Here is a 22,028-nt window from a genome sequence, read left to right as displayed (position 1 = left end):
CGCGAAGGCGGAAGCTCTAAGCCGACGCGTTGTTCAGCAACTCGCCGCTCCAAGCCAGCTCGTCGAGGAGTGGCGTGTTGCTCCATGCCGACACGCGGTGGATCACAGTGGCACATGCATCGTGCCTCCGTGGACAACGTCGTGCCGCACTGCTCCTCCTATGTCGCTACTGCTCGCGCCATCCATCGTCGATGTGCCGGCAGATGTCGGCGGCGCGGTGTCCAGCACGTCCGTGTCCGCCGCCATCATCGGGAGAAGTAGAATACAGGAGGCCTCCGGCGTTTGGGTCCCATGGAGGCTACCGTCGAGGCGACGCTGGCGTACACAACTGGTGTCTTGCCTGGTTCAGCGCAGATCATCGTCGTCCCCTGTCTGGGCTTCATGGATGCGGAGCCCCCAATTCTCTTCGGCTGAAGCACCCCATTTGCCACTCCGATGAGCAACGCATCCGTACATAGGGAAGATATGAGGGAAGAATATATCTCCGGGGTTCATGGTAATCCAGCAAAGCGGACTGCCGGACATGGGGAAGACAATGCGATCCACGGTGGCCGACCATAGACTAGTGTAGTGTAACCGTGTCGTGGGAGTGGAGCTCCGCACGGCCAGATCTACATATAGTTTTAGCTATTTTAGTTAACATGTGTCCAAAATGTAATGAATTTCGTCTGGTTTGTATGAAATCTGCTGTGTTTGCATGAATTTCACCTGGTTTGTTAAAAAGGTATTTGAAATGTATGCGGGTAACGTTGGATGGCGGTCTCCCGCATCCGTGTTCATGAACTGATCCTCTCTATTCACGGACAAATGCAAGAGAAAAATTTTACGGTTGGAGATGCCTTTACAGTCATGTTTTTCTTTTATAAAAATAATCAAGGAGTTGCTACATGTGCAAGCCGCATACGCACGGGCATATCCTTAAGAAGGATGTGCCCTCTTTTGGCGTTAGAGCATCGGCAAACGGACTCCTTAGATTGATAGGGGTAAATTATGTATGTTTGCGTTCATAAGGATGAGTGTATGCGCGTGTATATGAACACTTGTGTTTGTACTGTGTTTAGAAAAAAAAAATCATTGACCGAAGAACAAAATCAAACGAGTTGCTACATGCACGGACGTACCCGTGGGAAGGACGTGCTCTCTTCTCGCATTTACAATCCCACACGTTAGTTCGTTACTGCGAGTACTCTGCCTGCTTGATGGAACTACAGTAGTGATCGGTTAACAAAGACGGTTTGTGTACATGCAAGTCAAGTCCTCGCCGAACACATGCCACTTTTCTTTAGCTTACGCAAGCCACTTTGTTGCCTGGCCTTGGACGTACTTGTCAACTGAATTTGGTTTATAAGGCTAAAAGAACTGAATTTGATTTCACATCGATTTTCAACTTTTTCAAAATAAAAAAAGAAACTATTGACGATGGTGAAACCTACCTAATTTGTTTTCATGCGATCTATTGTACGGTCTTCTTTTTAACAAAAATCTAATTATGCTCTTGGGAGCATATGCTCCTATCCGCCAAAACATATTTTTGCAAATGCCAAAAATTTGAAAAAAGACAGGTGTGTTTATTGTCACACTCAATTGCTACCTGCAAATTGTTTTAAAAAGATTAAGCATTTTGACATGTCAAAAAAATCGACACTAAATGTTACCTCTAAATGTTACACTTAATTTTATTTTATTTTCACTGACAAAAGCACTGCTGTCTCCTTCCGCATGAAAATGACAGGCACGCTTGTTAGACTAACATGAAAATCCACAAAAAACAAAATTTTAAAATTTTATTTACTATTTATTTGAATTTACTGTTCATCCAGGAGCATATACTCCCAGAGTCAAAACGTATTTTGTAGCAATAATTTATTAATTAACCAAACAAAATACATCAAATCTTCCCTGTATGTAGATGGATGGCATCCTATACGTTAACGCAATCTCTAATGTATACTATGCTTCCCTGATCACTACTCTCTCCGTTATTAAATATTTGTCTTTCTAGATATTTTAACAAGTGACTACATACGGAGCAAAATGAGTGAATCTACACTCTAAAATATGTCTACGTGCATCTGTATGTGGTAGTCCGTTTGAAATGTCTAGAAAGACAAATATTTAGGAACAGAGGGAGTAATATCTATTGGAATATTCTGACAAAATTAATAGTATTTATTATCCATATATTTTCCACGACAATTCTGATGATTAATGTTTACACCTTGCCAAAAAAAACAGTGGAAGTTAGAAAAATAGATAGTCTAAGCACACACTTCCTATAAGATTGTCTATTTACGAACCGAGGTAAATGCATGCTTGTGTTTAGACAGTTTGCTGAAATTGTTTTGGCCTGGATAAACTTTGCAAAAATGCATTGTGATTTGCTAGCATCTTAAACATATTGGTGACCATGGCTTTGCAGGCATGTATACTATACACAAACGTTTCCCTTTTTTCACAAGTAATGGCAGCAAACTTGACCTGCTCCTGGAAAAAACAATGGCATTGTCGATGCCAGACTTTTTGTTTCCTTTCAGTAGTGTAATTGAGTTACTTTATTTGTCGTTGTTATCCAAACTGTAGTTTTCGTCATTCATATAATAGATATTTTACAGCGAGAACGAAGGAGGCACCTTGCAATAGATGAAGAAACGGGAGAGATTTGTAGAAAGAAGACGAATTCCACGTGAGGCATCTCGAATGATTACCAGGCTTCGGGAACCGCTAGACCAACTAAAATTGTGTGGCCCAGTCAAGTTATAACACTTACCGGGAGTGTAACAGTCGAGCCGGGCACAAATTCAATACACCATTGATGAATGCAAGAACAGGTAACATGCATTACTAGTACCATCCAGTAGACATCTTGACAATCCAAATAATAACCCAAAAGAGGTCCCAACAAGCAATAAAACAATAGAACATAATAATGCACTAAACAGCGCCGCTAGACCCACGAAAACCACACAGTCCAATCAAATTATAATGCCTACTTGTTGTTCGAGCCGAGCACAAGTTCAACACGCCATGATAATGCAAGCTAGAAGACGTGACATGTCGTACTTAACAATGCAGATGGTAGCACAAGAGAGGGTCCAAGAGACGATAAACAACAACATTTTTTTCGAGAGTACACGATAAACAACGACATCAGGGCTCAGATTCCGCCAATTTTTCCTAATCTTATTCAACTTGAACGAATAAAAAATAGGAGGAGGCTCACTAGATCCATCCCAATCCAACAAAAAGAAGGGGAAGAAAGATAAAACCCTTACAAAAACCCCACCAAGATTGATAAGAAAAAAGCCACCAAAAAGCCAGCCAAGAGGAGGGGAGGGTGTGGGGTGGACTGAAGGAGAAAAAGCTTCAGGCTTCAGTCAACACAGCAGATAAAAGCGAGCGAGAAATAGAAGCGAGGAGGACCAGCCCACCCCCCAACGGCGCGACCCCCTCTCCCCCTCCCCCCCACCCCCCCAATGGCGGCAGCAGCAGCAGCAGCTTCGCCCGCCGCAGCCGCTCTCCCCCGCCCCTCCTCCCCGTGATCCCCTTCCCCTCCCCCTCCCCGGCTTCCCCCTCTTCCCCTCTCACCCATCCATCCATTTCCGCCGCCCGCGCCGCCGCCGCCGCCGTAGCATTGGACGCCGACCCGATGGAGCAGGTAACCCGGCGCCGCGCGAGCGTACGAGGGTTTCGGTCCTCCGATCCGATCTTGTTTTTGTTCTTGTCTTCTCAAAGCGCGCGCGTGTGGTGTGTTTGTGCGCGCAGTACGAGAAGGTGGAGAAGATCGGGGAGGGCACGTACGGGGTGGTGTACAAGGCCCGGGACAGGGCCACCAACGAGACCATCGCGCTCAAGAAGATCCGCCTGGAGCAGGAGGACGAGGGCGTCCCCTCCACCGCCATCCGCGAGATCTCGCTCCTCAAGGAGATGCAGCACGGCAACATCGTCAAGTGCGTCGTCTCTCCTCCTCCTCCTCACCCCGTCCCCCCGTTTGTTAGTTACCTGCTCCGGATTTATTTATTTAGGATCGGGCATTGGTTTGCCTCAACTAGCTCGGATTAACTGCTTGATTGATTGATTTTGATTGATTGAAGTGGGCATTAAGTCGAGATGGAGATGGAGATGGATGGCCTTCGCTTTTATGCAACAGTAAATGAACAGGCCGGATTTAGAACCTATGAAACGTGCTAGTACTGCCAGTGATGTTGCTATTTATTTATCCATCTATTTATAGGGTGAGTGTTAGTATAGATGGTTTGCATTGTTGCTATACTGAGAAGCTCTGCGCATTCCTCGCCCGCAGGCTGCACGATGTTGTCCACAGCGAGAAGCGCATATGGCTCGTCTTTGAGTACCTGGATCTGGACCTGAAGAAGTTCATGGACTCCTGTCCAGAGTTTGCCAAGAGCCCCGCCTTGATCAAGGTGAGCAATGTCACATCGACTTGCTTCTGTTGCTTTCCGTATTTATTTGCTTGAACACATATTTGTACGTTTGTTATTGATCAATGATTATGCATGCCATACAACTCGGTAGTGCTGGGAGTGATAGAATAATGTGAGTGTGGAGCAGCACAAGTAATGTAACCAAGGGACATCTCTTGGTTTTACACTTGTTATAGATCACAGTGTTAGTCCAGCGGCTTCTTGTTTCGTGTAAAAGAATCGTTAGCTCTCCTTTGTTGTGCAATTATTCAAGACAAGACAGAGACAGAACCCACATTACGTCTTGTGCCCTCCGTATATGGTGCATCACCTGTCTTCTTATGTCACTCTGTTTTATATGGCAGGACAGTGCCCGTTTTGCTGTTCACTTGGGCCACACATAGCGTAAACCAGTATGCACAGTTGGGGAAGAGTACCCTTGTCTGTATTGTGTGTGTGCTAGTTCATTGTTTGCACATGTGATGTTTGGACATATATGCATGTTTACTTTAGAGGTACCGTGTACCTACATTGTTATGGTAAGATTAGACTTTTATCAGTCTTGAACTAGCTGAATTCCTGTCACAAGAGATGTTCAAAATCAATAGTTGGAAAACAGGCTTGTACTCCCTCCGTTCCTAAATATAAGTCTTTCTAGAGATTTCAATAGGTGACTACATACGGAGCAAAATGAGTGAACCTACACTCTAAAATATGTCTACATACATCCGTATGTTGTAGTCCATTTGTAATGTCTAAAAAGACTTATATTTCGGAACGGAGGGAGTATTTGATTTCTACAGATGCAATGTTTATTGTTGGAAATGTAATTCTATTTCTTCACCAAATATAATCATTTCAATATTTATTAGGTTATCACCATCGTTATAAACTGGGCCCACCAGAATAAATTGTTGCAATCTTTCTCTATTTCATCTGCTTAATGTTGGAATTTCTGACATCTCAAAGCGAAGGTTGGAGTTCTTTTTAACCTGTCACGATATGTGTTGGTACACGACTCCCGGTAGCATGGATACACTACAGGAGCAGATAATCCATATTGCTTTCTAGGACTGCCTTGGGCTTTAGTACCGAACATGATAGCTGGCTAATGGAGCCTATCTCCTCCTCAAATTAGATGTACTGTATAACACTCTTTGTTCTACAGTAACTCCTGTAAGTTGTAAATAAAACATGTCTTCACTGCTACCGGTAGGTTTGTTGCTATAAATGATTGGCAGGGTGGCACCACCACCATCAACCCAGTACTGTATGATCTCCATGTGGGCACCATTTCTGTCATGCTTGCTGTCTTTATGTAACTATTTACTGCACACAGAACTGGCACTATGTCCTTCAACTAACACTTCTTACAGCCATGGCCTGTGGTCTTTGGGTCAAAGTAGTTGGTGCATTTCTTGACATATTATTTTCTGATTAGTATTACCTGTTTCTTGGCATCATAGTATTGCAGGTAATGTTAGAGTTTCCTTACAATATGAATTGTTGCAACTTGCAATACATTTTAGATCAAACGAATTGTATAGGTAAACATGAAGTTCATGTAATGTTACTTTATTAAGAGGCTTACACTGTTACACAGAGAGTAACAAAATATAGCACCAGTTCAAGCCTTGCATCTTATTTTGCTGGTTTTATGCCTCCATTCAAGCATATTCATGTCTGACTCAGAGGTACCCTTGTCTGTATTGCGTGCACATTAGTTCATTGTTGAACTTATTGCACTGAATGTCACTGGTATTTAGGTTTTATGCACATTGTGATGTTTGGGCATATGTGTATGTTTAATTTAGAGATACAGTACACTGTAACTACATTGTTGTGGTAAGATTCGACTTTATTATTCTTGAGCTAGCTAATTCCTGTCCCAACAGATGTTAAAATGAATAGTTTGAAAACAGAGCTGTGTTTGCTTTACAAATGGAATGTTTGTTGTTGGAAATGTAGTCGTATTTCTTTTACAAATGTAACCGTTTCAATGTTCATTGGATTATCTTCACTGTTATTAACTGGGCCAACCAAAATAAATGCTGTAATCTTTCTCTATTTTATCTGCTTAATGTGGGAATTTCTGAGATCTCAAAGTGAACGTTGGAGTTCTTTTTAACCTTGTCTCAAACTTTCAACAATGTTAGTACATGGCTCTGGGTAACATGGATACACTGTAGGAACAGATAATCAGTATTGCTTTCTAGGACTGCCATGGGCTCTAGTACCAAACAGGATAGCTGGCCAGCGGAGCCTATCTCCTCAAACTAGATGTACTGTGCAACACTCTTTACTCCAGTAACTCCTGCAAGCTGTAAATAAAACATGTCTTAACTGTTTAGCAGTAGGTAGTTTGTTGCTATAAATGATTGGCAGTGTGGCACCACCACCATCACCCCAGCACTGTATGATCTCCATGTGGGCACCATTTGTGTCATGCTTGCTGTCTTTGTGTAACAACTTACTGCACACAGAACTGGCACCGTGTCCTTCAACAAACACTTCTGACAGCCATGGTCTGTGGTCCTTTGATCAAAGTAGTTAGCACATTTCTTGACATATTATTCTCTGATTAGTATTACCTGTTCGTTGGCATATAGTTTTGCAGGTAATGTTAAGAGTTTGCTTACAATATGAATTGTTGCAACACATTTTAGATCAACCGAGTTGTGTTGGTAAACATCAAGTTCATGCAACATCACTTTATTGAGATACTTATACTCTTATACAGAGAGTAATAAATGTAGAATGAGTGCAAGCGCTACATCCTGTTTTGCTGTTTTTGCACCTTCATTCAAGCATATTCATGTTTGACTCAGAAAATGCATTAACTTCTGGTTGCATCTTGGTATGTGAGTATGTGACTGTTTTCTTCTTTCTCCAGTCATATCTCTATCAGATACTCCGCGGCGTTGCTTACTGTCATTCTCATAGAGTTCTTCATCGAGATTTGAAACCTCAGAATTTATTGATAGACCGGCGTACTAATGCACTGAAGCTTGCAGACTTTGGTTTAGCAAGGGCATTTGGAATTCCTGTCCGTACATTTACTCATGAGGTACTTTTCTTCATTACTTGTTTACATGGGGCCATGAAAACTGTCCTGGGCGATCTTTGTCATAAATTTGTTGATGCTATATTGCTCGTAGTGTGTACATGTGATTTTGCATCTAAACAAGCTCATACTTGTTCTATCTATCCAATTTCATGCCACATCAACTGACCAAGTATTTTTCAGGTAGTAACATTATGGTACAGAGCTCCTGAAATCCTTCTTGGAGCAAGGCAGTATTCCACACCAGTTGACGTGTGGTCAGTGGGCTGTATCTTTGCAGAAATGGTGAACCAGAAACCACTGTTCCCTGGCGATTCTGAGATTGATGAGCTATTTAAGATATTCAGGTTCGGATCTTGCCACGCCCTCCTATTCAATTTCTCATCTTCTGAGTGCACTTCTTGCCTATTCATCTGATTTGTGTGTTGCGTTCTGGTTATCCAATGAAGGGTACTCGGCACTCCAAATGAACAAACTTGGCCAGGCGTGAGTTCCTTGCCTGACTACAAGTCCGCCTTCCCCAGGTGGCAGGCAGAGGTGCGAGACCACCGCTTAAACTTTTCATTAGACGTTCATGGCAAGCACGTTTATAGTGGCCTATATATATCATGTCATTGACATTCCTTTTGGAACCTTCACTGATGCTCTCCAGGACCTTGCAACCGTTGTCCCCAATCTTGAACCTGTTGGCCTGGACCTTCTCTCGGTAAGTCAAGAAGACACCCATCTACGACCGTGGACATCATGTAATGTAACTGTATTATATCCTCTTGTTTCTTTGCAGAAAATGCTTCGGTTCGAGCCAAACAAGAGGATCACGGCTAGGCAGGCTCTTGAGCATGAGTACTTCAAGGACATGGAGATGGTACAGTGAGCTGGCTATGTGGTAGTGACTGGCATATGTATGAGCTGAGCTGAGCTGAGCTGCTCGTTTCATTCCTTTTGTGAACGCTCTGCCTTCCCCTTTTCGGCATTTTTGTCTGTCAACTGAATATTTCAGATCTGGTGTGTTTGAGGTGCACTCAGGATTGCTACTAAATAGATTACCATCTTGGTCTCTATTTTGTTCAACGTAAATATTGTCATGTGTTCGTTTTTCAATGAGGCATCCATTATTTTGCTCCTCTCTTTTAGTTTTCTTGTTTACTCAACACTTAAACATATTTAGAGTTATACCCCCCTCCGTTCCAAAATTCTTGTCAACGTGACTTGATACATCCGTATTTAGACAAATCTAAGACAAGGATTTTGGGACGGAGGGAGTACAACGGGCTGCGTCTTTAGCTATCTCTACACATTTAGGTTGATTGTATGTAGTTCAGTGCTAAGCCTAACCAGTCCTTATGTGACCGTTCTAGGAAAAAGCCTATGTGGGGACCAAAACAAAATTTAGCGCTGTGGATTTGTACATCTCACATATGTAATAAATATAGAAATTTCATAGGTTTTTTGGAAGATTTGGATCTTTAGGATTTTTTTCCTACGATGGTCGTTTGATTCGTAGGATTGAAATCCTTAGGAGTTTTTCATAGGATTCATTTGTACTACATTTTGGAGAAAAATAATAATCCACTCAAACCTCTTTGTTGGATTCCTTTGTTTTTTCCTTGTGTTATCAAACATTACCCCAAATCACGTAGGGTACAAGAGGACATGACACTATTCCTGTGTTTTTTTGAGAATCCCACGGATCAAAGAGGCCCTTAGTGTGCTTGTATGCAGTCCATATTAATAGTGAACGAAGGGGGTACCATCTTATAATCAATCAAAGACACAAAAGCATAAGATCATGTTCCGGTATCAAATCCATAGAGATCAGAACTGCTTCCAGTGCAGCTAAAAGAGATGGACACACTCAATTGGTTTGTAAATGGGAGAAATACAAAGGGCTATCACAAGTTTCAAACCATGTAAACCTCCTGAGCTGAGGCAAAAAGTAGCATGGAAAAAACAGTAATTCACATACGAGATCTCCTAAATTTACAATGAAAAACTCATCTTTACATTGGATGAGTGGAGACAAGTTTTCACACCACCAAAGATGGAAGTATTTGGTCTGGCGAAGCCTGTTATCGTTTCTTCTTCATGATTGCCGCCGTGCGCATCTCGGCGTCTTCCTTGGCGAAGCTCCACCAGAGGTATGACAGGGGGATAGCCATGGCGAGGCAGATTGCGTGTCCATCAACATATCCCCATCGCGGAGGGACATCATGTGCTTCCAGGTATAGTGAGAGGACACCACCGATGGCAACAAAGGCGACCTTCAGGCGTGAAGGATGCCTTGTGATAGCAGCCCACACTGTCCATAGAAGGAGCTGAGCAACGCTAATAACAGTGCAAACCTTCATGTTCAGGCCTGCAGAATTAGAAGGTTAGGACAGCCAAGCATTTTAATTTCCAGCACTACCACCAGGAAGTACCAATCTCAGAATTTAACTGCATATAGTTTTCTCTATGATCGTGCAGAAGCAAAACAAGTTATCATGAATTTGGAATACCTTTGTCGAGTTCGTAGAAGTTGAGGTACAAAATGTGGGTTGTCACAAAAGCCAGAATTGGAGCTGCAACCATCACTCTTGAAGCTTCATCCCTCAGATTCGAAGTTCGCAGTATGGCCAAGATGAGGGAGTAACCAAAAAAAGCAGCAGCTGATGACAAATACAGCTTTTCTGTCCAAGCAGTATCACTGTAATAGAGATGGCCAAGCTGGATTAATTAACTGTCGACAGACAACTCATCTGAAAACGTAGACTGCTAGACTGAACGTACCAACTGTGATATATGGCACACCAGAACCACGAATTCATGGCCAAGAGCGCGTTGATGTGCCATAATCCGGTGTATTCGTAGTATGTGGCATGAGTTTCTGGCCTAAGAGGCAGCTTGTAAGAAAGCAAGAGGAAAAACGATAGCCATCCATTAAACTGCACGAGAAGAGTCAGGGCAGATAGAGCTGCAGAAAGAGGTTCCTAGAAATGAAACAATAGCCAGTATGTAAGTAAGTGAACATGAGACAGAAAATGCTTTAACTGTGGTACTGATGAAGACATAAAGACTAACACGGAGCTAGAGGTACCTGAAACACAGAAGCACGTTTGAGAGGCCATTTGCCATGATACTTGACGGGCCCTAGCCCAAGCTCTTCCCTTTCCTGCTCTCTTTCCATCATACAATGGTATCGGCATTCGCTGTTGCAGTTCCACTCCTTCCACTGGAGGTACAATGGCTCGTGCGCGTACCATGCCTTGTCAGCGGGCTGGTCATCGGTCGGCACAACACAGTGTTTGATAGAATCCTCTTTCAGGGTGCCAGTCCTTTGACATTCTTCGAAGCAAGCTCTGGTAAAAAAAAACGCAAGGAAAACATGAGTAATTACTAGGATGCTGGTTGGTTGCTGGCCAAGTCTCAAACTGTATGAAGAAATCAGCGCATCTTCATCATCATAAAGCCAAATACAGCAGTGGTATGAAAAGACGGTACAGAGTAGTATTTCTTTGTCGTTGCTAATGTTCCTGAATTCGAAATTCTGAATATGACTGAATTCGAGATCTGAATTCAAGCATCCAATGGAGAGTTGGTAGACAGATTTCCAGGTCCAATGCTGGTGATGTTAACACGAGATCTGGCACGGCTGCGGATCACGCGAACCATAACACGGACGCACTGAACCGACAAGGTCGATGATACGGGCAGCAGTAAGCAAACATATGTCGCTGAAATTACTATATTGTTGGGCAAACACAACCGGACGGAGGGAAGTAGCACACAGTGCGGGCAACCATCCCAGCTCTAGGGAAGTACTACAAAACTAGTTGAAGTTGCAGTTCCCCAGAAACCACAGTAGTGCTAGTACTAGTACTGGTAGTATCAATGTTAATCAACCAATCAACAGCATGTGGTAGAAGATGGTAGCAGCAGCAGCAGCAGCAGCAAGAAGGCGAGAGCCGCGTAGCGTACTATTAGCACGCAGCTCTGACAGTCGGCGAGACTGTTCCACGATACGCAATCGGCATCAGAGACGGGCAAGACCAAGGCACACGCAACTCAAGGAGCGGGAACCGCCCCCAACTGCCAAGGAGAGTAAACAGGCAAGGGCGGAATCTCGGGGAGGAAGGGAGTCTCACCTGTAGAGCGGATCGGCGTCGCCCTCGGAGGCGGAGGCGGAGGCGGCCAAGGCCGTGGCCGCCAGGCCGAGAAGCATCAGCAGCGGCGGCCCTCTCCTGCGGAGCCCCATCCCCCCTCCTCTCCGTCCGCGCGGCTCCGAATCGGGCGGGGCGGGGCGGGGAGGACTAGCAAGCAGCGGCAGCAGCTAGAGGGAGAGGGAGAGGGAGAGCGGGGCGGGGCGGAGATCCATTAATCCACGCGAGACGGAGTTCCGAGGGGGGAGGGGGAGATGGGGGTGATTGGTTGGCTGGCTGGCTGGCTGGCTGGCTGGCTGGATGGTTGATTGACTGGCGAGGAGAGGCGCGGTAGGGGTGGTCTCTCTGTGTTCCGCGTGTGTTGGGGGGGGAGCAAATCGACACGGAGGACGATTAGACGGAGGCCAGGCCGGACCACCGATGGATGGCAACAGGTTTTGTTCGGGATATTTACTTGAGTTTCCTTGCTCTCCCCCGCCCGCCCGCTGGCTGGCTGGCTGGCTTTGTGGATGGACGGACGTGCGTGCGCCGTGCGCCAGCCTTCTTGGTGTGTCAGGATTTGGTTTGGTTTGGCTGCTGGCGGTGATGGGGCGGGGGCGCCCACGAGACCGGCGAGGAGGTGGCGCAACATAAACAAACTCCTCTCCAGCTGACAAGCGCAGATCGAGGGGATCCCGCCCACGCTACGCCTTGCGTCTCCCTGTATTTCACATGGTCCTCCCTCCGTCCTTGGAGTAACTTCAAAGGACCGATCCATTTCGTCCGCGGACTTCCGTTTAAGTCGGCATGGACAAAAGTGGCGGCCCAACGCGCCGACCCAAAACCAAATCACGTCCGTGTCGTCCGTGCCGACGCATTTGCGGTCCAAATTTGCGCCCCAAATGCGTTGGCGCGGACGCCGAACGGACGCTTCGGGCGCCTTCCCGCTGTCCGCAGCGTCCCCACATGGCGGCCGTCCAACTACCTGCTGCCCACGCGGTCAGCTTAATTTATGACGACGGGCCCACGCGTCAGCGACGACGCTTGTCCTTTTTTAAGCCGACCGTGCAGCGGGGCCGTCCTCATCCATACTCGCCGTCCACATCTGCCCACCTTTGCTCCCTCGTCGCCGGCAAACCCTAGCCACCACAACCACAGCGAGATGGGCCTCTTCTCCGGCGCCAGCGGCAGCAAGGCCAAGGCAAGTCACCCGCCACCCCTTTCCCCTCCGAGTTCCTCCCACCTCCGTCGGCGCCTCGCCGGCAGAGGCAGCGCGTCAACGTGCCAGTGCACCAGGCGGAGTGGCACTGGCAGAACCGCCAGCCTCTGTCGTATCCGGACGTGACGCTGCCGCACGACTGGCATCTGGATCCAGATAGGATCCCAGTGCCGGCGGCACCGCGGACGGCTCATGCTCACGCAGAGGAGGTGCGGCGCCGGCGGGCGCTGCTGACGCCGGAGCAGCGCCTCGACAAGGCCTACGCAACCCACTCGCCCAACTGGGCAAGGTGGTTCGCCTTCGAGCACGAGGAGGCGAGGCGACGGGGCGTGCGCGAGGTCGACCGGAGGCCAACGCTGCTCGTCGTCCGCGAGGAGGACCAGGCGGCGGAGGACGCCTACCAGGCGACCCTTGCGGCCGTCTACCGGGAGAGCTAGGAGGACGAGCGGCGCAGAGCGAAGGCGGCGGAGGCGGAAGAGGAGGCCCGCTACGAGGCGGCAAATGGCGCAGGCCCTTGCCCTCTCCGCGGCGGGCGACAGCGTGGTGCTGCCGGTGACCCCGCCGTCCCCCATCAAGCCGGAGCCCGAGCCCGAGCCCATCGCGCGTTTCTCCTGGAATGGAGTGGTGCGCGAGTGGGTGTCCGCGTCACCGGTTTGGCTGGGGGCGACGCCGGTGCAGGAGCAGGCGTACCTCGAGATGTGGCGCCAGCGCCGGCTGGCAGAGGAGCGCCGTCGCGGCGAGTACAAGGAGATGCTCGAGCGCGACCTCGAGGAGGAGCAGCGCGAGGCCTAGGAGGAGGCGCGCCAGGCCGCGGCTGCACAGGCGGCCGCACACCCCCCGCCCCGGCACTGCCTGCGCCGGCATAGCCCGACATGGCGGCGCTCTGGAACACGACGTTCGCTTGGGCCGGGCCGGCGCCGACGCTCATCGACCTCACGGACCCCGAGGACGACGACGCCTAGGGCAGCGCGCCGCCTCGTAGTTTAGGCTGTTTTTTTAAATGCAAATGTGTGGACGCGTGGATTCTCGCCGACCTTCGTGGCCGGCTTTAATGTTTAATTAATGTTGTTTCTCTTTTTTTAATATGCATGCGTTCATTTTTTTGGCGCCGTCAAAATGGGTATCGGCCAGCGTTGGGCGCAGGCGCCGACCCAAATGCCGAAGCGGGCATCCGTGCCCGTCTGGCCGACCCAAACGGACAAAAAGCGGACGAAATCACCGCCGCCCGTTTGGGTCGGCCTGTTGAAGTTGCTCTTAGAGCATCTATCTATAGCTAGACTTAGGCAAATCTAACCCCTCAAACACCCGCGGACGCTTCTGTGGGCATTGACCGAACTCCTTAAAAATGTAATCCATATCCGGACACCTTAATTACCATATCTCAAATCCATATAAAATCATGCAACTACGTCGACGCACATGCATCGTCCGGCTACTCCATCACAGTACACTAAACATGTCATCGGACTACCAAAATTTGGCATGTTTGGCTATGGTGGAGTTCATCCAGAGCCGCCCTTGTCGTCCTTCTCGCGGAAGTGCCGGTCGAAGACGCTGTACGGATCGAGCCGGATCTGCTCGTCGCCATCGTTGCCCTCCTTCTCCTCCTTCGGTGGCAGTCCGACCATGACACAGACCGCCCGATTCTGCTCTCGGGCGAGGGCACGCGTGTTCCTCCGCTAACATTTCTTCACAATGCGCGCACAAATGGTTTCCTCCTCTGCGGCCGCCGCCATTTCCGTTGCGATATGGGTGTCGTTGGAACTTATCCTCTCCTTCCCACGGCGGGCCGCCCGTTCTCGGTGGGACTCATACTCTGCCCAACCGGTGATCAGGAAGGAGAGGTGTTTCGGCTGCCGGGACCACAAGGATCCAGCACTAGAGGAACCGAGCGCCCCGTGAGCCGACGCTATGGCGTCGCGGCGGACGGATCCGTCCGTCGGTCGGGTGCTGTCCTCCGGGGAGCGGCGGAGTGCAATGCAGACTGCCATTGCCTCCTCCGACCCACATGGGATGACACCCTAGTCGACAGATCCGAACTAGTTGGAGTCCGATTTGCTGCTCGCCACGCCGGAGACGAGTTTGGGAGGCGTAGGGGAGGGGAGCGAGTGGAGTGAAGTGGTTAGGGTTTGCTCCGGCGAGAGGATGGGGACGAATATAAGTGGGGTCGGATGGGCCAGCATGGGCCGGGTCCGACGTGGCGGGTGTACCCGGGCGCCCCCATATCTGCCCCATATTTGGGCTGGATATGGGGGGTGCCGGTCAGCTCGGGCGTCTGAGGCCCGTTTGAGGTGTTTGTCTGGGTCGAAAAAACATGCCCAGTCAGTGATCTGGCGGCCCGCCCCAGCGTATGAGGCGGGTTTGAGAGGTCCGACTATAGATTCTCTTAGGCCTTGTACAATGCTATGTCCTTAGAAAAGTGCTTAAAAAATAAATCAGGTTTTTCTGAAGCACCAATGTCTATTTCTAGAGGAGGGACGCCTAATTAAGCGTCTATCCTGTATAAATAAGCACCGGTTCTTAAGAAAAGCTTGGTTTATTTCTTCAAGCACCTCTTAAACACCTTGCATTATACAAGGTCTTATGGGGTGGGTGCTCGACTTATTCGGTTATACATAATTTGGTTCGGTTTATTCGGGTTTCAAAATTTCCAGTTCCTTGGAAATTAACAACCGAAATAATCAGAATAGAATCCGACTTCTTCCGGTGAGATGCTTCATCGGCATTGGCGATGATGAGATGGGTTGAGAAGTTCCACTTCTTCCGGTGGATCTTGGATCCGACCTGACATCGAGTCTGACAGAACCGGGTCCTGCTGCTCTTGGACCTTGTGTGACACCAAACCATGGAGGATTAGCTCTCCGCGGAGTCCGCAGAGTGCTCCAGGTTGCCAAACCTGGTGATTTTCTTGGAGTGTAGGTCTTGACCTGGCCGAGGTGACTAGTCGAGTCAGCGCCGCCAAAGATGAACACCTGGCCCGACATTTAGATCGCGCCGGCACCGATCTAAATTCTAGCCTTGACTCCCATCAAGCTCATGAGTTCACCTAGCGGGGCTTGCATGGGCCACCACTGTCGGAGCTAAACTTGGTAGATCCCTTGGTGGGGTATCCTGGCTAGGCAATTGAGCTAGATGGTAACAAAGAGCAAGGTTTTACCCAGGTTCGAGCTCTCATGGTGGAGATAATATCCTACCCCCGCTTGTATATATTGTGTTGGGGTGTGTACAAAGTACATGTGAATATCATGGGATTGTAAGTTGTCCTATCGATGAGCCCGACCCCCGGCTTATACAACATACTAGGGGTACTAGGGTTACAGATCTTGTTCGGCTACGTTGGTGGAGGCAGAGTCCTCCATGGCTCCGATATCTTCGGATTGTATGCCATGTCTTCCAGAGTCTTCATATAATTCGTCATGGGGTGCCTCTAAATGTGGCCCATGATGGAACCGACCTAGGGGTCCTCAGCCCGACCCATGAGGTAGGGAACCAACGTGTTGAGAGACCCCTCGGTCGGGACACCATCAACCGATGTAGGGGAATGTACTATGCAATATTTTTTACGCTATACGATCAAGCCCATGATCACTATGAAGATAATGGATAGATCCAATTTCACCAACAAGAACGCATTAGAGAGGAAGAAGATGTTGGTGATGATTCAACGATTCCTGCAACTAGGTTTATACCTCGCAACCTTGAGAATTTTCCACTCGTCGAGAGTCAAAGTACACATCTCCTCTGCGGTATCCACGCGCACTGAAGAAGTGATCCGCTAGCACTTCATCGTTCAGGACAAAGAAAGAACGCCGAGAGAACTAGAGGGAGGAGCGGCCTAGCAGCGTGCCGGTCAAATATACAAGAGGGGGAGGTGGCGCGGGGGAGGGGAGCAACTGCCTTGGGACTTGTATCCTTTGGGGTGCGCCCCTCCCCACTATTTATAGGAGGCCGGGGAGGGCCAACCAAATTGGGGAGGGAGCCACTGTTGGGGCCGACGCACCAGGAGGTGGAGTCCTCCTAGGATTCTGCCTCCCGGCTTTACACCCACTCCTCCTTCCTGACCCCACTATAGGGGCCCATCAGGGCCCATGTGGCACTGCCCCTTGGGCAGCCAAGTGGACAACTCATTATCACCGTCTGGAATAGTCTGAAACCTTCTAGTGCCTTCTAAACATTTTGGGATGCTCCTGGGTACTTCTGAGACACTCCGGGCATCCACGCGACGCTCCCGAATGCATCTAGAACACTTCCAGGGCCATCCAGAGTTGTTTCGGTGTTCTTCTCTCATTCTCCTATGACCACCTGGTTCTCTAACAAATCACTAGCCATTAAGTGTGTGACCCTGCAGTTTCAGTAATATGCAGACATAACCTGGAATATCTTTCGGTCAATAATTAACAGTGGGATATAAACACCCATGTTAACTTCCACACATAGACGATGGTCTTTATCTAATGAAGCTTTTGTTTTTCACACACAGTTCCCTTTACTTCACAATATGATACAAAACTCGGGGCAAGACTTATAGGTATATAATATCAAATTATCCTCTTTAGCAGTTTTGCTCTCTTTTCTCGTTTTCTTATTGTGGTATCCTCGTGATCACAACCATGCTTGTCTGGCTAGACGATAATGGATACTGTAATACTACCAAAAAAAGTTGTATGCCACAAAGCTTATATTGTTGGATTCATATTCGAAAGAGGTTTTCGATGATAGTATTTTTGTGGTATATAACTTATTTTTGGTCGTTAAATTAAAGGTCAAAGTATGGCCCAAAATACAAGGGGGCTAATAAACTAGGACAGAGGTAGTAACTTACTATATGATTATACTGACAACTAAGTGAAGATATGATCTTGCAATATATCATAAATTTTGGTGTATCCAACACCATTGTTCAACCAACAATGTGTTCTCATTACTGTTGCCATCCTCAGTACTTTAATAATTTCTATGATCAAGAAAACAGGATCATCTGCAATATATGAGCTAGTATAAGAGGCGAGACTAGGGATATATTTGGTGTTTATGTTTCACACATGCAACTGAGTTTTCCTCTGAATCTCTCATTCAAGAATCATTGCAATTATAACATAGAAATATATACATTAATTACTAATGTGGAAATAAGTAATACTTTATTATTACCTATAGGGTATATTTCTAACAAACGGTGCCACACCGGTTCTACGTGCAGATCGCATAAGATTACCTATACTTCCTTGTTGTCACACAAGCTTTTTCGAAGCCTCTGCAGACCTGGATCCGCATGCCTTTTCCCCGGTCTGTGCCAGTTGCCGTCTGCAACTGGTGTGAGACCTTTACGAAGGTGAAGGAGTTCGGTAGTGAGGTGGTGATGGGGCGGGACTGGCATGTGTTCTACCTGAATCACAAGGTGCAAGTCAACGACGTTGTAGTCTTCAAGCTCGACCCATGGTGTTTCAAGGTCAAGATCTTCGATGCTCACAACTCCAACACCAACTGCTACCACTGCGTCTGTCATGGCTAGGTTGTAACTATCAAGGGCCTTGTAAACTATAGTAGTAGTCTACTATATTGTGTTGCAAATTGTCCATATTTTGATAGGAATATCACCTGCTATTATGCAAGTGAACAAGATGCCCCTTCTGTCTTAAAAGCCCAGCGTCTTAATGTTAGCATTGTTAGATGTTAATGTGTTGTGTTAATAATGTGCATGTTTGTGTTAACTAGAGAATACCTCGCGCGTTGCTGCGGGAATTATTTGCAATATATTTCAGTGATTTGATTAAGCTTCCATCATTGAATTAATAATATAGTTTCTCCGTCCCAAAATAAGTGTCTTGACCTTAGTACAACTTTGTACTAACGTTAGTACAAAGTTAAGACACTTATTTTGGAATGGAGGGAGTATGAACTAAAGCTAAAAATAAATATTATATATTTTATTTGATTATTGTGTAGTCAAAAAATATTTTGAATATAAGTAGCATAATGTAATGGAAATCTTTTTTCATGCATGTTGAGTGGATCTTTAATGATGTGGCATGTATGGTGAGATGGAAGGAGTGCATGCGATCAACTGATAATGGATTTTTTCTCATACATGTAGTGGTGGGCCTTTGATGAGGTGGCATGTGTGCATGTTGAGATAAATATGATAGCGGGGATTAACTTCTTATGTATATAGGATGTGTTGTGTGTTCATAGTGTGCCTGTTGGTGTTAATATTCTCTAATGTGCTTGTTAGTGTGGTGCATAGCGGTGTGAGATCACTATGTTTGAAAGGGTGAGAAAACACCCCATTGCACACAACAAACAATTGTGTTTTCCATCCGCTCACCCTGTAATCACATATGCAGGTGACCAAATAATAGACACAAGAAATACCATCGACGTGATGTGAGCTACCAAACGAGGTGTTGAACATGGTCAGCCGCATTTTAGTCTAGCAACTGGGCCAAAAATGCAAGAGGCCCAAAAATGATGTAGGGAAGCAAGGACGTTACATGTGGTCATTGTTTTGTTTTGTTTTTTTTTGCGACAACACAATGTGGATTATTCACATGTACTTCTTGATGATCAATGTTTATTCTCTGGCCAAAGGTTTTTTCTAGAGATGTGGTTCCATATCATTTTGCGAGCATAGATCAATTCACCATGGGGTTAGAACCCCTCTACCAGCCACCCGACTGATCACTAGTTCTTCAAATGTTGCGCTTTGCATCGGTACAATCCATATATTATTGCAGTTTGCACTAGGATTACTTCACCGGTTCATATGTTTGAAAGGGTGAGAAAACACCCATTGCACACAACAAACAATTGTGCTTTGCATATGCTCACCCTGTAATCACATATGCAGGTGACCAAATAAGAGACACAAGAAGGTGAGATGAAGAAATGGAACATATATAGGTTGGACAACACTCGTGGGCCTTACATGGACAGAGCATGTTGATGACATGCGTTTTTTCTTCATTTGATCCGAAGTGGATTGGGTTCCAATATCGGATATAACAGAACGAAACTGAAGTGAAGCAACATCCTAGTGCAGATCAAAAACTAAAAAAGGTTCGAGAACTTAAAAATGCAAGTTCCAGGTGCCCAACACATAACACCACCCCTCTTGCTTCATGCATTGTTAGCAGCAAAACACAGAGGAAATACAAATAACCTAGCAGTAGATATTACACACGAGTGGATCTCCACCATCGCTCCAACATTCATCAACATTAGCATAAGTTGCTCTGTTATCTTGTTCCATTGCTTCAGCACCACTGTCTTCTCTAGCTTCATCTCATCATCTGCAGGTTGTTGCTTCCAGCATGAGTGTGTCTCCTCCCAATCCAACCTCTCTTCCATCATGCATTAATTCCTGGTGCCACATTATGCAAAGTTTCGACTTCTCTCTCCAGCTCCAGACGATCTCCTTCATTTTTAGTCCTGCCCAAATAACTCATAAACTAGCACGCACAACAGATAAATTCAGTCGTACCCCTCCCTCCAAATAAGCTTGATTATGCAGTTTTTAGAGAGCCCAGCACTTCGCGACAATTCCTACAATATGTAGGTTCCTTCTTTGTGGAATAAAGTTGGGGATCCACCAAAAATATTATGTAAAACATGCAGGGCAACATATTGCTCCTACGTATTTACAAACAATACTCCACATATACTTTACTGCGGGGCATCTAAAGAAGAGGTGATTAATATTCTCAACCTCATGAGAAAAATGACACAAAAGGTCATCCATCCACTTTCTTTTTAGCATGTTATCTTTTGTGGTAATTGCATTATGCCAAAGTAACTAGCGACAAATCATGATTTTTAGAGTAGAATTTTCTTTCCACATATGTTTAAATGATCTACGAGGGCCCACATCAAACAAGTGATTATAAATTGATTTAACTATAAATTTACCATTTCTATTCCAAATCCATCTTTGTATATCTTCCTCCTTATGCGCCAGCCAAACAGGTTACACCATTAATTATCAATATATGCAACTGGATCATCTAGTTAGAGTCTAACCATCTTCTAAAGGTAATGTTCCAGTTGCTCTCAGCCATTTGTTTCACAATTTTAGTTTGTTCATTACATATCCTGAAGAGATCAGGAAATTGGTCCTTCAATGGCCCATTACCACTCCATGTTTATGTCCAAAAATCAATATGCTTACCATTCTTCACTATCATGATTCTGTAAATTTGCTTGATTTTTAGTAGATCAAACTAGCGTTGCTGAAGACCATTTTCAATCTTGTATTCTTTTCTAACAATTTCTTGCCAAAACACTTCTTTACTTTCAAGATTTCACCACGACTCACAGAGCAAACTGACATCAAATCTCTTTATTTGGTGCACTTCTTTACAAAACATTTGCTGCACTTTATTTTATTTGGCGTTCGATCTATCAATATTTACAACTCTCTCACGTCCGTTTGCCAATTTCTGGCGCCGTTACCCGAAAGGGATTGACAACCCCTTTAATACGTCGGGTTGCGAGTATTTGTTATTTGTGTGCAGGTGTTGTTTACGTAGTGTTGCTTGGTTCTCCTACTGGTTCGATAACCTTGGTCTCATCACTGAGGGAAATACCTACCATCGATGTGCTGCATCATCCCTTCCTCTTTGGGGAAATACCGACGTAGTTCTAGCAAAAATCACTCCCTGACCCAACTAAGCGCACCTTGGAGCCATGGAGTGTTCGAGAATTTGGTTGTCTCACGCGTCGGGTGAGACAACTACAGAAGAAACTGGATCGTATGAGCTCTGAGTGTCGATGGATTCACACCAGGTTTTTATCAACGCAACTGGAACCTGTTACAAAATGACATTACATAAGCGATGTTGGATGATGTCTACTACACAACCTTCTTCTTGTAGACATTGTTGGGCCTCCAAGTGCAGAGGTTTGTAGGACAGTAGCAAATTTCCCTCAAGTGGATGACCTAAGGTTTATCAATCCATGGGAGGCGTAGGATGAAGATGGTCTCTCTCAAACAACCCTGCAACCAAATAACAAAGAGTCTCTTGTGTCCCCAACACACCCAATACAATGGTAAATTGTATAGGTGCACTAGTTCGGCGAAGAGATGGTGATACAAGTGCAATATGGATGGTAGATATATGTTTTAATAATCTGAAATTATAAAAAACAGCAAGGTAGCAAGTGGTAAAAGTGAGCAAAAACGGTATTGCAATGCTCCGAAATAAGGCCTA

General features: G+C 46.2%; 2 protein-coding genes across 2 annotated transcripts; one reads left to right on the top strand and one right to left on the bottom strand.

The window, feature by feature from the left end:
• Positions 1-3,493: 3,493 nt before the first annotated feature.
• Positions 3,494-8,562, top strand: LOC125511463 (cyclin-dependent kinase A-1). The gene is made up of 8 exons (XM_048676850.2): positions 3,494-3,655; positions 3,763-3,947; positions 4,301-4,421; positions 7,315-7,488; positions 7,669-7,832; positions 7,935-8,022; positions 8,138-8,191; positions 8,270-8,562. The coding sequence occupies exons 1-8, from the start codon at positions 3,647-3,649 to the stop codon at positions 8,357-8,359; spliced, it is 885 nt and encodes a 294-aa protein (XP_048532807.1). The 5' UTR covers positions 3,494-3,646; the 3' UTR covers positions 8,360-8,562.
• A 754-nt stretch (positions 8,563-9,316) lies between these two features.
• Positions 9,317-12,020, bottom strand: LOC125511464 (uncharacterized). The gene is made up of 5 exons (XM_048676851.2): positions 11,610-12,020; positions 10,562-10,823; positions 10,255-10,454; positions 9,984-10,171; positions 9,317-9,841 (listed from the first exon to the last, which is right to left on the bottom strand). Exons 1-5 carry the CDS (start codon positions 11,717-11,719, stop codon positions 9,555-9,557), a joined length of 1,047 nt encoding a protein of 348 aa, XP_048532808.1. The 5' UTR covers positions 11,720-12,020; the 3' UTR covers positions 9,317-9,554.
• Between the last annotated feature and the right edge of the window lie 10,008 nt (positions 12,021-22,028).

This window comes from Triticum urartu, chromosome 5A (genome assembly GCF_056163025.1).
Source record: "Triticum urartu cultivar PI428250 chromosome 5A, HENAU_Tu73, whole genome shotgun sequence".
NCBI classification, from domain to species: domain Eukaryota; kingdom Viridiplantae; phylum Streptophyta; class Magnoliopsida; order Poales; family Poaceae; genus Triticum; species Triticum urartu.
The sequence above is the reverse complement of the archived record's forward strand: the minus strand, read 5'-3'. Positions and strand labels throughout refer to the sequence as shown.

Excerpts from the sequence above, each read along its gene's own strand:
- LOC125511463 (XM_048676850.2), top strand. Across the intron at positions 3,948-4,300 it reads CAGCACGGCAACATCGTCAA|GCTGCACGATGTTGTCCACA; the intron begins GTGCGTCGTCTC and ends CCTCGCCCGCAG. Across the intron at positions 4,422-7,314 it reads AGAGCCCCGCCTTGATCAAG|TCATATCTCTATCAGATACT; the intron begins GTGAGCAATGTC and ends TTCTTTCTCCAG.
- LOC125511464 (XM_048676851.2), bottom strand. The coding sequence starts at position 11,719 with ATGGGGCTCCGCAGGAGAGGGCCGCCGCTGCTGATGCTTCTCGGCCTG. Across the intron at positions 10,824-11,609 it reads GACGCCGATCCGCTCTACAG|AGCTTGCTTCGAAGAATGTC; the intron begins GTGAGACTCCCT and ends TTTTTTTACCAG. Across the intron at positions 10,455-10,561 it reads AACGTGCTTCTGTGTTTCAG|GAACCTCTTTCTGCAGCTCT; the intron begins GTACCTCTAGCT and ends TTTCATTTCTAG.